Source organism: Arvicola amphibius, chromosome 14, assembly GCF_903992535.2.
Source record: "Arvicola amphibius chromosome 14, mArvAmp1.2, whole genome shotgun sequence".
NCBI lineage: Eukaryota > Metazoa > Chordata > Mammalia > Rodentia > Cricetidae > Arvicola > Arvicola amphibius.
Window position 1 is genome coordinate 2557300 of NC_052060.1, and position 17382 is coordinate 2574681.

The 17382-nt window shown below is 49.6% G+C and overlaps 1 protein-coding gene across 2 annotated transcripts in view; it reads left to right on the forward strand.

Moving 5' to 3' along the window:
• The window catches only part of Kcnn3 (potassium calcium-activated channel subfamily N member 3), a 139276-nt gene that overhangs the window by 82153 nt on the left and 39741 nt on the right, over positions 1–17382 (forward strand). For both annotated transcript variants that reach the window (XM_038311495.1, XM_038311494.1), the window contains exon 3: positions 5183–5601. In XM_038311495.1, coding sequence (XP_038167423.1) covers positions 5183–5601 — 419 coding nt within the window. The remainder of the gene's footprint in view (positions 1–5182; positions 5602–17382) is intronic.

Here is a 17382-nt window from a genome sequence, read left to right on the forward strand (position 1 = left end):
GCCACTTCCTTTGGGGGCCATTTTCTTTCAAACCACCACAGACAGAAACCTGAAACAATACACACTGGGGACCATCATGAAATTCTTCATCCTCAGAGGAAGGAACAGCCCAAGAGAGGGAAGATTAGCTGCCCAAAGTCACATAAGTGGAAGCATTAATAAACAGCTACTACATGCTAAGATCGAGGTTAGGCATTGGCAAGAGTAGGGTCAAGGGAGTTCCAGTTGTAACCACTGGGTCGCAGCCCTCGGTACACTTAAGTATCACCTGCGGAGAACAATCCCAGTACCAAGGAGTTTGAGGTGGAAATATAGTAAGTTCAAGGGTAGCCTGGGCTGCATAACAGACCCGATATCAGAAACTAAAGTAAGAACAATCCCACTCCACCCCACAAAGACATCAGCCCAGCCCTCCCTGCCCATGGAGCCTGTCTTGGTCTAAGGATGGACCTGGGCAGGGAAATGCCTTTCTTTCCTTTGTCCTTCCTCACCCCGCCCCCTGCCTCTTCTGCTGCGCTCCTGCTGTGAAAGGCAAAGGGAATTTTACCAGGCCTCCGAGGGGCTCTGGTGTGCAGCCACATTGACAGCCACTGGCTGAGCGACAAGGCAGACGAAAATGCAGCAAAGATCAAGGAATAGCTGAAACTTGTGATTGACAGGGAATGAGCAGGAGGCTGAGAAGCTGCAGGGTGCATCTGCAGGAAGTGAGGTCACACTGCAGAGCTGTGATTTTAGGGGCAGAAAGCCCAAGGCATAGGCTGTTCTGTGTGGGAGAGCCATGATGTGCTGGGAGGTGCCGGGCTCTGCAGAGCCACCAAACCTTGCTATGGTGCCTGTCTGGCAGGTGCTCTCAGTCTGTAGCCTGAAATAGGTTCTTGTTCCTCTACTCCAAACAGCCTCCCCCAAGTGCACACTGCTTGAAAATGCCCCAGCAGCCAGCTCTGTGATCCACCTACTTAGAGACTAGTCACCAGAGTGCGGAGGAACAGGTGAATTGTCCCGTAACGGAGACAGTCAAACCGACTGAAAGAGTCTAATACCAGGTCGTGGGAAGCTTCCATCCAGCGCTCCAGCCTCTGGCTTGACTACCCAGTACTGCCATCTTCCTTGCATCAGGAAACTGAAGCACATGGGGCATCTAAAAGCCGGTGGGGCACCGCCCAGTCCAGCTCTCTCCTGTTGAGCTGTGGAGATCATGGAGACCCCATCCTTCAGTTTAGATGATGCACCAGCTCAGTGCCCACCAAGCCATCAAAGGAATCTGTTACTCATTGCTTCAGTTCCTACTGCGTGAACCCAGTTACTATAGCAACCGAATGTGCTTCTTTATTACTGGATGGAAGGCTTTAATTTTGTATTAAAAGAGTTTGGCCAGATAGTCATGTTGCCATGACTCGGGCTGTCGGACCACAGTTAGGACGCCTTGGAATGGCCACAGATCTGTCGCTGTAATTGATGGATCTGGGTCTGGGAAAACCCAGGCTGCACTGCATTGAGAGCGAGAGACAGGGAGGCTCCCCTGGTGCTGGGCTGGAATCTTTCCCTGTTCCCAGATGACTCTATGGGAGGCCTCTCAGCCAGGCGTGCTCATGGTGGCCTTGCTTGGTTGATTTGCTCCACTCCCTCCCAAAGGACAGCCACACATGCATTATGGTCCTGTATGGTCACAGGACAGGAAAGGGGGAAGCTGAGGCTCAGTGATGTTGGAGTCTGGCCCCCCTCCGCAGCCGCCTCTCTTGCCTCTCAGTGGCCTGCTAGCATGTCCGGAACTTGATACTGTAGCACGCAAATGTCACAGGCAGACACTAAAAGCAAGAAACACCTCCTCTCCACCCACTGTCTACAGCATGGGACTCACCTGTTTGCCTTCTATTTGTATCTGGGGTACCAGAGACTATTTGACTCTCAGCCTTATTCTTGGAGACCTCAGGCCCAGGCTGCTGAGTCTTCTCTTCCTCTTGGGATGAAACAACTCACGGGAAGGAGTGGAGAAGGGTGAAGGCCTTGGGATGGGGCCCAGACCTTGGGGGAGGTAGAGGCAGTCTGTTGCAGGCAAGAGTGGGCAGGGAAGGGAGCTTAGTCCTTCTACCCTTTGGCCAGCCATCTTTTCTCCTTTGTGGATGCTGGATTTCAGTTAAACTCATCTTTCCCCAGTTCCCGCCACAGCTTCAGCTCCTTTTGCTCACAGCCTGACTGTTCGCTGGCTTTTCAGAACTGGTCATCCAAGACAGGACTCGGGTTATTCTCCTTTCAGGCTGTATAGGTGGGGACGCCTGCCCTCCGAGGCTCTCTGCCCCAGAGTGCCCTATACACCAGAGTGTAGGGCCTTCACCCCAGCTCTTTATTAAAGGCCAGCAGAAGCCCTGCTGGAAGGGAACAGCTCCCCAGGCTTCTGGGCAGGATACATGAGGGTACGTGGCAGCAGGTGGCATCCAGGAGATACAGGGGTGTGATGGGCTCCTCCAATGTCCTGGCGATAGCCTCAGCCGTAGGCAAGCCCCAGTTGCTCAGGACCTTCAAGGCTCCTCTGTTCAGAGATGACTGAGCTTGCTGAAAGACAGAAGTACAACTGTCTGAGCAGTCATCAAACACAGTGGGACCCCATAGTGGGGCTTCCTTGGGGTCAAAGGCTGGGCCTTCTCCACATAATCTCAATGGAGTATGAGCAAGGTAGGTAGCAGGTATCTATGGAATGCCTGCTGCAGTGGGTTCTCATGACTGGGCCCCAGGGCTCAAAGATTTGAAGAAGGTTGATACACTGGAAAGGAATGGAGACAAACCCGAGCCCAGTCCTCACTTTATGGGAAGACCAAGATGCTATTCTTTGTAAGGCTAAAAATAACAGTCATAGCTAATATTAACAATCGCTAATAGTTACTGCTTTGCTCATAGTAGCTAATAGTGTGGTAGGGGTTAGGCAGGGTGTGTTGCACACGACATTTGTAGCCTCCTCTGACTTGCTTGTAGCAGATGTCACATTCCCAGACAAGAGAATGGAGGGGCAGTGGGGTTCAGGAACTCACCCATGGTTACTGAACTGCTTAGTCCTAGGCTCAGGAGCCAGGCAATAGATGCTCCATGCATTGCGCAAGTGCAGTGTGGTTGGCAGACACTTGCCACCTCTTCCGAGTTGGAATCAGAAACCCGGTCACTTGTGAGCTCAGTAATAAAGGAAACATTCCTCTCCATCACACCACACTTGCTGAAGCTCAGAGATGTGGGGTTTCTGGTTTTGTTTCCCCTTTAAACACAAAAGCACTTTTAATCCCCCTTAGCACAAACTAACACATGGAGGCTGGATCCTTCATGCTGGAGGGAGCATGGCGGTGCACAGCAGAAAGAGACGGACCCAAGGCCTTAGTCCTCTGCTCTTCGGATTTGTGGGAATTTTGTTCCCACACCAGACATGAACCCCAGAGGGACGTTCAGCAGTTAACCCAGCTCTAACACCCCACTTGAAGTTAGCATTAGATGCCGCTAGCAGTAGACGGAAGGCACTCGTTCGTTTCCTGACTGCCCAGAACCGAAATAATCACACAGAAACTATATTAATTAAAACACTGCTTGGCCTATTAGCTTAGGCTTCTTATTAACTAACTCTTACATCCTAAATTAACCCATTTCTATTATTTTTATATTTTACCACGAGCTCATGGTAGGGTTCCAGGGCATCTGCCTCCTTCGGCAGCTACATGGCGTCTCTCTGACTCTGCCTTCTTTTCTCCTCTGTCTCTTCTTGGAATTCCCACCTTGCTCGATTCTGTGCTGCCATAGGCCCAAAGCAGATTCTTTATTAACCAGTGGTAACAAAACATATTCACAGCATACAGATGGGAATCCCACATCAATTGGCTACTGACCTGGTCCCTCAGGTCTGGCTCCACTCCCAAAGTCCACATGGGGCTGTCTGACTGGCCAGCTGTGAGTCAGGACCCCTGTGACCTGGGCCTTGGATTTGAGTCATCTGCTGGAGCCAGGGAGACATTTGCACAGTTCCTCAGGATGCTTCAGAGAATCCTGTTAGCAGCAAGCTGGAATGGACTCCCAGGGCAGGAGTGTGGGAAGGGCACAGAGCTCTTGGGGTTTCTGTGGGTGTGCTGCCTTGCAGGCACCTCCATGTGTTTCTGCTATCTAGAAGTCTCCAGACCTTGTCCTTGGGTTCTGCAGAGGCTCACGATGTGGCACGCTTGATGAAATGCTTTGCCACTGATGCCACCTGGGGAGGGTGAGACTGATAGCCATTTTCTTCCTAGTTCCTACCCCGTGGATGGCCAGCACCTCCCAAGCAGTCACGACCCTGGCATTCAGTCCCAACATGGGCATTTAGGAGATTTTGACTGTGCTGGCGACATGACTCAGTGGCAAGAACTTGCCTGGCTTATGTGAAGCCCTGGGCTTAAACTAAGTAATAGTAGCCAGGTATGAATACCTTTAATCCCAGCATTCAGGAGGCAGAAGCAAGTAGATCTCTGTGAGTTCAAGGCCAGCCTAGTCCACATAACAAAACTCAGGACTGCCAGAGCTACATAGTAAAACCCTGTATCAAAACAAAACAAAACATCCTCCCAGTCATTTTTGAAGCTCATTGTGTGTGTGTGGTATGGGATGTGTATGTATGGTGTGTATGTGTGTGTGGTATGTACATATGTGTGTGCATGCATGGGTAGTGTGTGTGTGTTGCTGGGGATCAAATCCAGTGTCTTGTTCATACTATGCCAAACCCTGTACTCTCCTGGGGTTTTAATAACCGCATGCCTCAGCCAAGGTGAAGACCAAATATATTCTTTTTTATTATAAATCTCAATATCTAGCTTGCCATGCTGGCTTATTCTTGTAATCCCAGCACTAGAAAAGTTGAGGCAGGAGGATTTCCATGAGTTTAAGGCTAGCTGGCTACAGGGTGAGACCTTGTCTCAGACAGACAGACAGACAGACAGACAGGCAGGCATGACAATATCCTAGGAAGCAACCTGCAGAGGAGGAATACAAGGTGCAGAGAGTGGGCATCTTAGCCAGGACCTGCAGCTGACCACACAGGTCTCGACTCTTGACTAGGACTCTCAGCATAGGTAGAATCCCAGCCTGCCCTGAGGTGGTCAGGACAGTGGAACCCCATTAGCCTCTCCTGTGGTGTTCCTGCTCACCTGCCCTGGCCACACTAACACACTCTCTGCTCTCCCAGCTCTTTGTGATCGACAATGGTGCGGATGACTGGCGGATAGCCATGACCTACGAGCGCATCCTCTACATCAGCCTGGAGATGCTGGTGTGTGCCATCCACCCCATTCCTGGAGAGTACAAGTTCTTCTGGACCGCACGCCTGGCCTTCTCCTATACCCCTTCTCGGGCAGAGGCGGATGTGGACATCATCCTATCCATCCCCATGTTCCTGCGCCTGTACCTGATCGCCCGAGTCATGCTGCTGCACAGCAAGCTCTTCACCGACGCCTCCTCCCGGAGCATCGGAGCCCTCAACAAGATCAACTTCAACACCAGGTTCGTCATGAAGACTCTCATGACCATCTGCCCCGGCACGGTGCTGCTGGTGTTCAGCATCTCTCTGTGGATCATCGCCGCCTGGACCGTACGCGTCTGCGAAAGGTATTCCAGGGAGCCTCTGAACATGGCACGGGGAAGGGAGGCGGAGCAGAGAGGCTCAGGTCTAAGGTCTGATGGAGGAGGTGGGAATGTTCTCAGACCCCTCAAAGGAGAAAGAAAATGGGAATGAGAAGAAGGTAGAGCTGGTTTAGAATGTTGAACATTGGAGCCCAGGTAAGCTGGAAAAATACACAGAACTAACTTCTGTTCCTTCTTTAGAGCAGTGTGTTAAAGCCTTCTGGTTGCGTCTTAGCCCCTGTTCTGTATTTATCAGTCTACAAGTTTCTGCCTGCTCTCCCCTTGGAGATGAATAGTGCTTGCTGATGTTTGAAATGCTCCTATAAGTCCTTCAGTAATGAAGCCTGTTCATTTTGCTTCAGTATCAGCATCATTAGGGGACTTGTTAGAATCCAGGGCCTTCGCCCCAGAGTTATTGACTCAGCAATGATGTTCTAGAGCCTCTTGCCATGATTCAGATGGACTTTAGAGCTGGAGAACCACGTTGCAGTGAAATAGATTTGGGAAAGATTATAGGGAGCTGGTGATTCAGAAAACCGATGATGGGAGTGAAGGACCTGCGGCCTGAGATCGCGGGCTCTGTAATGACCAGCCAGTTCTCAGAAGAGCCACCCTTGTGGCTCCCGATTAGGACCAATAGGACCTCTATCTCCCTCCTCCACTCCTTAGGCCCAGTTGGGGACACCTGCCTTTTTCAAGCTGACACTGTAGCTCATTCTAATCTTATTTCACATGGAGAGTCCAAATCGAGGCAAGGCCTCTGGAGTCTGCCCGAGAAGCTGAATTTTCCTCATTTTAAAGTAAGAGTCACTTGAAATGAAATAGATAAAGCCATGCTCCAGGGGTAGAGAGCTTCTCTGTGTGGGAGGCCCAGAGAAAATCCGTGCGGCTTACAAAGACCCCGGTAGCTGCCCTAATGCATCAGTGCTTACAGGCTGTTCCCTGGGTCCCAGCAGATATAAAACAAGACAGAGAATCCAGTTTGTCTGTCAGACCTTCTGTGAGCCCGGGTCCGAGCAGATATAAAACAAGACAGGGAATCCTAGTGGAGAGTTGGCTAGAATGGATCTCACACAGGAGCCATTAACTAAGTTTCCCAATGGCTTTGGGGTGTTATCTGTGACTTTCAGATTCCAGACAGAAGCATTGTGCTGCTCGAAACACAGTCCTTAGATTGAGAGGGGCAGCCTCTGAGGACCAAGCTGTGACTGTCAGCATTGGGGGCCTCTGACAGAGAGCCCCAAACCATACCAGCCGACTATCTAGAGCCCTACCACAGCTCAGCAGCCGAGCTCCTCTCCTAGCAGGGACCCACACTAAACGGTTCCTCGGGAACTTTCTCTGGCAGACACGTTCCTACCCCAGAGAAAGTGGAGCTCTGCCTGTTTCCAGTCCCAAACTTCTCATGGGACTGTTTACTGTTTATCTGAGACAGGGTGGTCCAAGCTAGCCTTGAACTTGTGATCCCTTTGTACTGTTTCCATATCCCCTCCTCCTGCTTCCTCACGCTGGGATGGCAGGTGCATGCCCACCATGCTGGCTGCCATATGGGACTCTCTGCTGAGGAATAGCAGCCACTCCGCCTCCCTGGGCTTCAATAAGGAACGAAGGATAATGATACTGATTTATAGAATTTATCGTTTGAGTCCAGCAAGGCGACCCTTGCAAACTGTATCTTGCCCTGCAATGGCAATCAGTTAATAACATGCATTGTAGAATCCCCAAGTAACTCAGGAACTTTGTGGTTGCCTTTTTTTTTTATAACCAGAATAGACAGACTCCTACCAAATCCCTGCTGATACTTATCCTGTTTTCCTTTCTAATCATCAGAAGCCAAGATTTCCAACAGTGGTAATTGAATTTGTATAGCCTTTTGGGACACTTGAGGTTTTCCATGTTTGTCCCTTGTCTGGCATGTGTTTCAGATAAACAGTCAGCCTGAACATACAACCAGGTACCTACAAATGAGCTGCATTGTTTATTGAAACTGTCACAAGTTTAACAACTTATTTATTTGTTTCTGGTGAATAATCACATTGTGGAAAACTTTGTTTTCAGAAGTCTTTGCATCATAGTTGATATTTAATACCTTCCAAAGCTTCCAGGTCCAGATTGGGTTAGTCTGGCTAGACAAGGTTAGCTTGCATCAAGATGTATGAGGCTGGGTTAGCCTGGGTTAGCCCAGGTTAAACAAGATTAGCCCTTGTTAAGCTAGGTTAGCCTGTGCTGCTGCAGAATCCCCAGCTGCTTTCTATGCAAACATGGCTCAAGAGATCCAGCTGCAGATCAGGAAACAGAGCCAGCCAGACCCTCCCATAGCCTGGCCTCTAAGGACACAGGCTTTGGGATAGGTTAGGCACATGGTGCTGAGCTCAGGGACAGTGCCCTGGCTCCTGCTTCTCACGCTGCTGGCTCTATAACTCACGCTCCATGCTATCCCAGATTAACCTAAGAGCAGACACGAGGAACCCTGACTGTCCTCACGCTGGAGTCGGCTGCTGGGAAGAAACTGGTTTGCAGTCACAGGGCTCCTCAGTGCGCAGCCAGAATGCAAGCCTGATTTCTACCCTAAATGTCACATTTATCTTGTCAACCCAAGCTGGATCCTACAGGGCCAGGAAATTGTGCCCCAGACTGCCCTAGCCACATCTCCAGTCTGAGGTCTGAAGGCCACTGTGGTGACATAAAAATGCCAGGCTTGCTGTTGGGTCTCCTCTGACATCAGTGTCCTTGACCACTCTGCCATGCTGCTTCCAGGGTTGACTCCATGTCCAATGGTATCTTCATGTGTGTGCATACATGTGTACACATGCACGTATGATGTCTGTGCAATTGAGGGTGTGCATGTATATGTGTGTGTGCAAAGGGTATTAGCGTGCACCTGCTCCACCCTATGCTGATTGGGGCACTCATTGCCTTCACCTGGGATTGTGGCACCTCTCAGGAGAGCTGCCTGATTCAGGGTCACACCCCTTACTCAGAGGTGGCAGGAACCCACCAACTGACAGGGAGTTTGGAGAGCCCTTTACCTCCTGGAGCCTAACTCTCTAGGGCCATCTAGAGGTTTCTGTTACCATTGCACCACACCTAGTCTGTGCCACCCTTCCTGTGTTGATCCAGAGAGCAGCCCCATCCCCAAATTTCTGTCCCCAAATCTCATGGTCTTTGGCTCTTGTCCAGAATCTGACCGATAGGGCCATGAAAGTATACACAGACCAAGTAATCAGGCGAAACTCTCTTACAATGGCCGGCTAGTCTTTTTTCAGAGCTGTAGGAAACCCCGTGCTTCCCAAGGTCGAATCCTAAGCATGACTGGCTGAGACACTGAGACAGGGGCTGTTCTGGGGGACTGGAGAGTTGGACCAGTGTAGGAGAGGAATACAGCAAAGATGACCTTGTTCTCTCTCAGCTTGACCTGATGGAGACTCTGTCACCAACTGACTTGCCACGGGCATTAAACACCATGATGGGTTCTAGAACCTTCTCTGGCTGCTGCCACCGAGGCCAGGGTTTGCATAGGGTTCAGGTGGTTTCTGTCAGCTATACTCAATCCTAGCTGTATGTACACGCTTTTGAAGTTGCTATGGAAATCCCTCTTCAGCAAGATGCATTTTTTAAATCATTTCTCCTATCTGGAGTTGGTTTTTATGGGACAATAAATGTTTCAACATCTCCTGCCAAGGACAGATAGGAGTTAATAATGGCACAGAGGAGCCCTCTGTTGGGAGAGCAACACCTGGTTGCCAGGAGGGCAGTGGCAACATCAGCTTGTTTTCCCGGGACCCCAGAGATGCATGACATCACTGCCTTTGAGCCCTGACAGTGGCAGCACTCAGCATTCTCCAGGATTCTCTTGGCTGCATGCCCACCTCCCACAGGCCTCCCAGGGCCACCCCAGGAACCTCCTCATTAAACACTGTCAAATGCCAAGCAGCGGTAGAAAGGGAACAGTGGAGGCCCCAGGTCCCAGTGCATCAGGCTGGGGAAGTCGGCTTTCCCTGCACACCCTGAGCCGTGCTCTGGCTGCCCACATGTGTGTGTTTGCCTCCTTGGAAGAAGCAGAAAAGCCTCCACGGCACTGACAAACATGGGCTGCATCTTGCTTTGCAAGTAAACTGTCCCATCTTCTTGAATGGCTGGACCCTTTTGGATTCTTCTGCTCTGAGGCTTCAGTTTATATGCAGACTATTTGTCTCAGGATCTCCGGCCTGCTAGCAGGTGTTTGATCTTGACTGTGTAAATTTTATTTCTTTCTTACAGATATTCCAATGAAGAGTTTGTTTCTAGCGATCTGGCCTGTAGAGACAGAGGGAACCAGGCCAATCTGGGGTTGGAGTTACAGCTCAGGGAAAACACTTGCCTGGCAAGCACAAGGCCCTAAGTTGATCCTCAGAGCTGCAGAGGAGGAGAAGGAGGAGGGACCAACCTGTGCTCCTGCTCTCTGCTAGTAACTGGGGAAGCTCTGAGGCAGGAGCAGGAGGGAACAGAGGGGCCATGGCAGTGGCTTTGGTGTGAAGAAAGCGTGACTACAGGATGACACACATTGCGAATGTAGTCGAAAACATAATCTAAACCTTTAGGTTACCACAGGTAGGATTTAAAAACAAAGATTTATTTTTATGCATGGGTGTTTTGCCTGCACATGTGTCTGTGCAGTGCCCATAGATGCCGGAGGAGAGCGTCAAGATCCACTGGAACTGGAGTCCCAGGCAGTTGGGAGCTGCCTTGTGGGTGCTGGGAGTCAAACCTGGTCCTCTGGAAGAGCAGCCAGTGTGCTGTAACCACCGGGAGAAATCCCTCTGGCTCCCACAAGTAGGACTTTAAAACCATGCAACAAGGAAAACAGTAGCACCAGCCATAAGTCGTCCCACACACCCTAAGTTGGTACCTCACCTGTCTGAGGCCTCATGTTTGTGTGACATCCCGGTTCCACACAGGATGAAGCTGAAGCGTGAGGAAGTTAAGCAACATGTACTTTCCATACATCAGGTCCCACTAAGCTAAGACAGAAGAAACAAGGACTTGGGACTGGAAAATGTAAGGGCAGAAACAGGAAACCAAATTTATAATGATCTAAAATTTATAATGATCAACAATAGTTGTGTTTGCCTCCTCAATTAAAAGACAGTGTCCCTTACTTTGATGAGATTTCAAAGCAATAGTTATTTTCATGCTATTTTAAGAAGAGGAAGCTAAAGCAAAGGGACCCAGAAAAAAGTAAGAGCCAGGAGTTATTATGTAAATGCAAATCAGAGGGCTATGGGGCCAGGCTGACTTCACCGCATAAACTGCTGTGTGGTTCAAAGGAACCGCTTAACATTTTAGATGAAAGGGGGCTGGAGAGATGGCTCATCAATCAAGAGCACTGGCTGCTCTTCCAGAGGACCAGAGTTCGATTCCCAGTACTCCAGTTCCTCTCTGCAGGCACCAGACCCACAAGTGCACAGACATGCATGTAAGTAAAACACTCATACATGTGAAACAAAGAAACCAGCACGGATGAAAATGCCCTAGCACGGAGTGCACCTTCATCCTGGAAAGACGAGGGTGGGAATCCGGGGCTGGAGAGATAGATGGCTGGTGGTGAAGCTGAGGATCAGCTTTGGGTCCCCAGAACCCACATAAGAGCCCAGTGGGTGTGGCAGCCACCTGTGATCTCATCGCTCAGGAAGTAGAGATAGAATCTCCCCAGCAAGCTGGACAGCCAGACTAGCCAAAATGGCAAGTCCAGGTTTACTGAGACATCCTGCCTCAATATATAAGGTGGACATGGACTGAGGAAGACATTCATTATCCACTTTGGGCCTCCATATATACACATGTATCCCCCCCCCCACACATGCACCCCACCCCCACATGCACCCCACACCGCCACACATGCACCCCCACACACAATGCACCCCTACACACACATGCACACACACATGTACCCCACCCCCACACACATGCACCCACACATGCACACTCATGTATACACGCTATGCACATATACAAAATAAGAAAGGAAACCTGAAGTACTAAAGGTTTTGATGGAGAACTATGTACTCAGATGAAAGTACTCTTTATCATCTTCATTGCTAAAATGTGAAGGAGCTTGGAGAGATGGCTCTGTGGTTAAGAGCTCTGGCTGCTCTTCCAGAATCCAGGTTCAAATCTCAGCACCCACATGGCAGCTCACAACCAACTATAACTCTAGTTCCAGGGAATCTGAACCCCTCTTCTGGCTTTCGTGGGGATAAGCATATATATGGTACACTGACATACACACAGGCAAAACACCCAAACATTTAAATAAAAATAAATATTTTTTTTAAAAAGTGAAGAATGAAACCAGGTATTGTACATGCTTCAGGAGGCTGAGGCAGGAGGATTACTTTTAGTGTTTTACCAGCATGGGTTGCATGTTGAGTACCAGAGCTGTATACCAAGATCCTGTCTCAAAAAGCCAAGAAAAAGAGATAAAGAAGGAAAAAAGATTATACTTATGAGAAGAATGAAACAAGCTTGGCAGTGGTGGTACTCACCTCTAATCCCAGCACTCGGGAGGCAGAGGCAGGAGGATCTCTGTGAGTTTGAAGCCAGTCTAGTCTACAGAGCGAGTTCCAGGACAGCCAGGAACAGATAGAGAAACCCTGTCTCGAAAAACAAAAATAAAAAGCCTTAGATAGAGAGCAGATTAAGTTTATAATGAAAAAACAGGAACTAATAAATTTTAAAAACAGGATTTACAAATATGAAAGTTACCAAATTTAATCAATTTTTGCTGTATCGGAAACAAAATTAGAAAGTTTAGGGAAAAACAACGAGTGATTCACAGAACATTTTAATGATAAGTGAAAACAGCTTAACTCATACAAGAGAAGCCCAGAGAGGGAACTTTCTCTGTGGATATTAAAATGTACTATAAAACAAAGAATAATTAAGTCCCTTGGGCATTACTCATTACTAAAGAACCAGTAATGGCAGATCAATGAGACGTAATGGAAAGCCCTGAAATATATCCTAGTGTGGAAACCCAATCATGGAGAAAGAAAACCAATTAGGAGGCAATAGATTATTCTATAAACGTTCATGGGGAAATTGGAAGCTCAGATGAAATACCAAATTGGCACACCACCTCTCACCAGCCGCCAAAATAAATTCCAGGTAGATTAAAGAGTCAGATAGAGAAGAAATGGGAACAGGAGCCAGAAATCAAAGTGAATATTTCATCAATCCTGGGGTGAAAAGAAATATTAGACAGAACATCTCAGAAGAGAAGAGCCGTAAAGTGAAGGAGGCATATTTGACTCCACCGTAAATACAATTTAAGATTTCTCTCCTTTAAAAAAAAATATAAACTCGGCCTGGAGAGATGGCTTAGTAGTTAGAAGCACTGGCTGCTCTTCCAGAGGACCTGAGTTCAATTTCCAGCAACCACATGTGGCTCACAGCCATCTGTAACTCCAGTTCCAAGGAATCTGGCGCCCCCTTTTGGCCTCTATGGGCACTAGGCTTGTGAGTGGCGCATAGACATACTCACAGGCAAAATCCACCCCCACAGTATGAGGATCGTGTGCTGTGCATAACGCCCTTGTTTTGCTACTCGGTATTGGTTTAATAAAACACGGATTAATGACAAGCCAGGCAGGAAGTATGGGGAGTGGGCAACCAGACAAGAACTTCCCTTGAAGAGGGCCATTGACCTTCCTTCTTGAAGGTTCGCCTTCCTACCTAGCAGTCAATGGCCTTAGAAAAAGGCAGGATAACAAGAGCCTTGTGGATCATCTCCCTGGAGCCTCCCTTGGAATGGCTGTGTCCTAGGCTTGTGACACCAAGGTGTGGGTGGGTGGGTCACAGGGATGCTGCCTGGCACCGTCCTTGGTGGGAAGGCGTGGGAACGCTGCAAGTGAGGGTGCATTTGGAAATCATAGAAAGAGGGGACGTGCTCTTGCAAGGAGGGTGGGAAAGGCAGGTGATTCCTCGACTCCTCCGTGGCCACAGCTGAGCTGAGGAGCCTGCAGGAGAACGCTGTTCCTGCACCTGCCTGGCCGCAGGGGCAGCTGCACCCAATCTCCCCTGAGCCTGGAGCAGAGTGGCCCTTCCAGAGTGGCGCTGCCATGCCCAGGTTCAGTGGGCTGCAGCCGGGGTGACTTCAGCACTGGGCCACCGGTCCCAGGGCCCCGACTCGAGCGTCAGCAGAGTTCCGATCTCAAATGTCTGTCTGGTATCTCCCCATCCTCACCTTTCCACAGCTGAGTTTCTCTTTCTGTTACTTCTGAGTCACAGTTTTTTCTGTTTTTCCTTTTCTCTACACAATACGTTTCTCACAGTATAAGTGTTTGACACTTAAACAGCAAAATTGTTTATTTGTTGTTATTTTCTTTGTATTTTTATTTATGTTAAATACACATTAATTATAAATTGCATTGCAATTAACGGATAGCATCTCTTAGAAGAGTCTAGAAATGGGAATCAGGAAGGTTTCCTAACAAGGACAACATTGAGGTCTGGACAGGCTAGCACCTGAGGAGTGAGCCTTGCAGGAGCGCCTCCTCCCCCAGCAGTGTGCCGGGAAGCAGCGCTCTTCCCAACACACCATCCCAGCTCCTCCAGCCTGAGGTCCTACAGCTGGGTTTCCCTCCACTGTCTTTAGCAATGACATTTTGTTCCTCCGGCTGTCTGCTTTGGGGACACCGGAGGAGAAGGGTTGTAAGCCCCTGCCCCTGCTATGAATGATCCCCTCCCATGAATGATCCCCTCCCATGAATGATCCCCTCCCGTGAATGATCCCTTCCCACTCTGCCAAGAGTGTATCCAGCCCCAGTCAAGAAGTCGCTTTTCTCTTGTAGTGGACCCTGAAGGACATTCTGGTATGCGGAGAACAGGAGGCTCTACTCACGGTTTTCCAAGGTGGGGAGTCCTTGGATGGGGAGGAAGACAGGGGAAGGGATGAGCCTCCGTGATCAGAAACCCATGCCCACCCCTCAGCTGCTGTTAGTTCAGACACGAAACCCGCCTTCTGCCAACCTTCACAATTTAATCCTTGGTTGCTTTGTTTGGTGCTTGAGACCCCGCTGTGCCCTGCATCTCCTGGGACTGGGGAAATGGAGTCTTTTCGACTTATGTTCAGAATCACGCCTAGGTTTGTGAAGATGGGCCACAGTTGTCTCCAAGGCCAGCATTATTAATTACCCCATGCCCATGCCTGCCCCACCCAACCTTCCACAAAGGGTTTCGAGCTCTGTGGTTCTTGTCTGTATTTCCCTTCAAATCACCTTTCTCCATACCTGCCAACCAATCCCTGTTGTTTTCCCATCTGTAGAAGCTTCTGGTTCTGCTACACTCTACCCCCTTTCAAAAGCCTTTGATGTTCCCGACAGAAGATTATTTCATATTCCTTAATTTAGAGTCTGCCAGCTTCCACTGCCCAAGCCCAGTAACCCACAATAAGCTAGCTGAGTTCTCGCAGTGGCTGCAGTGCCCCTCACGTCTCTCCATGGAAGTTTTATTGCTTACGGTGAAACGCATCACGCTGGAGTGAGACAGCCTGGGTCCAAGCTGCCATGGTGACACGGGCCTGTGTGCTGTACGCATGCGGTCTGGGAAGCAAAGGCAGGGAGCATTTTCAGTCAACCTGGACTATATAACACCCTGTCTTTAAAGACAAAAGAAACAGGAAAGGGCCCCTGAGATGGCTCAGTGGAAAAGGGGCTTGCCGTCAAGCCTGATGCCTGTGTGGTAGAAGGGGAAAGAACTAGAAACCAACTCCACTGAGTTGTCCTATAACGATCCTTCAAATGTGCCACGTCATGTATACACATGCATACACATGCACACACATATGTACACATACACATGTATGAGCACAAACAACACATACACGTATACACATGCACGCACACACGCACATGCACATACACACGAGAAGGCAGGAAGGGGAGGAAATAGAAGAAAGAGAAGAGAAACGGCAATGAGAAGAAGAAAGGAGGAGGTGGGGGAGAGAAGAAAGCCTGGGCCCATGGCCTCGCAGGGCGTGACCTCAGTTCAGTGACTGTGGCTGGCTCTTCTTCAGCCCTGGCCTTTCTCTCACTGACCCCATGTTTCTGCTCTGCAGACTGGAGTTGAGCAAGTCCGGTGTACTCCCTAGGTGATTCAAGAAATGGAAGACCCCCCCCCCCGCAAACAGCACGAGCTTTTCCGCTTCTTTTGTCCCACGGAGTGTGCAGTCAAGATGGGAACAGGGGATTCCCAGCTGTGGATAAGGATGTGGGGGCTCCGGGAGTGGACCTGAGACCTGGGGCCACCGGTACTGCCGCAGTGCTGTCTGGGTGTAAACAGGTTGAGCTGGGGAAGGAGCGAGCTTCAGAGACAGCATACCATGAGGAATGGATTGGGCTCGTCTTGCAGTGGGAGCCAACTGCCACAATTTCTTGAGGGCATGCTGTCTGGTGTCTCAAAAAAATTATGATTGGTGTGATTTACAAAAAACAGCAACAGAGACTTTCAGAGGAGACCCACTTCCCATAAGGGAGCACAGATGGAAATGCCCACTTTTCTCTGGGGAGGGGGAGGGGCATTGAATAGGCTTTTTCTGAGAAAATACAAACCAGAACGAGCCCCATCGACACCTATATTGTCAAACTTTTAGAGTTAAATAATTGCTGTGGCTGACTGGTTAGTAGCTTTTAATTACTATTTTATCAAACTTAACAGACATAGTTCGCCTGAGCAGCATTCTTAATGTGTTTTGCTCTCGTTTATAATTTAAATCATGGATCTTATGTAGGGAGTAGACTTATCTTGAGGTTGTCCATTATTTCAGAAGTTAGACTATAGTCTCCTGTGACTATCAAGCTGTCACTATGGGACCAGCTTGTCAAAGTACGCTACAGGGAGGGTGCTGGGACCCAACCAGACCTGGAAGTCTGAAGAGAAGAAAAAGTCATTGCTTGCCGGGGCTGGCTGCAGATGCCACTGTGACACTGGCTTGTCACAGTGGTCACTTTGGGTCACCTCCACTTCTCGGGTGGAAGCTCCGAGGCCTGATTTGGGGCCCCTCCCATCATGGCTGAAGTTGCTGTGCAGTTGCCTCTGATGGCTATTGGCAAGTCATCTCACAAGGTCAGCCAGGACACTGCCCTGGCAGGAGCTGGGGCTGGCTCTGTGTGGACGGTGCATGCTTCCCCTATCCCCTGGTCCTCTGTTTGCTTTGTTATTTCCTGCACTCTGTGAAGGGAGGCAGGCAGAGTCACCCTCCCTCTTTAGAAATGTGGAGGTTTGGGGAGGTGCATAAGGCAGGTTCTGACCTGGCCCAGGTCCCCTTGTGTGTTGCTCTGGTCCAGAATCACAGAGACCAGAGTACCTAGGCCACCAAACAAATAGATGTCTGGTGTGGATGACGGCTGAGGCCATCTCTGCTTTAGAATATAATTCTGATTCTTTGAAAGCCAGCGGAGAATCAGGCCGATGCTTAAAGGGTGTTTAAAAAAAATCACTTGTCAGCCATTGCCATCGTCTTCCTAAATGAGACTTTATTCCCAGCTAAAGCAGACAGGACAGGAACCAGACAGGGGAGGCTTTGCGAGGAGCTACCACCCAGCTCGCTTCCGGCTAGGCACCTCAGTATGGAGCCTCCATCTGTGTGCTGCTGGGCTCTGCACACCTGCCAGGCTCACTCCCTTCCCCCTGGGGTTTCCCAGTTCCAGCCTCTTCCTCCCTTTGCACCCCCTTTGTTCCCGGCCTCTGTGCTCACATCTGAGGGTCTCCAGTCCTGTGAAGTGTCCG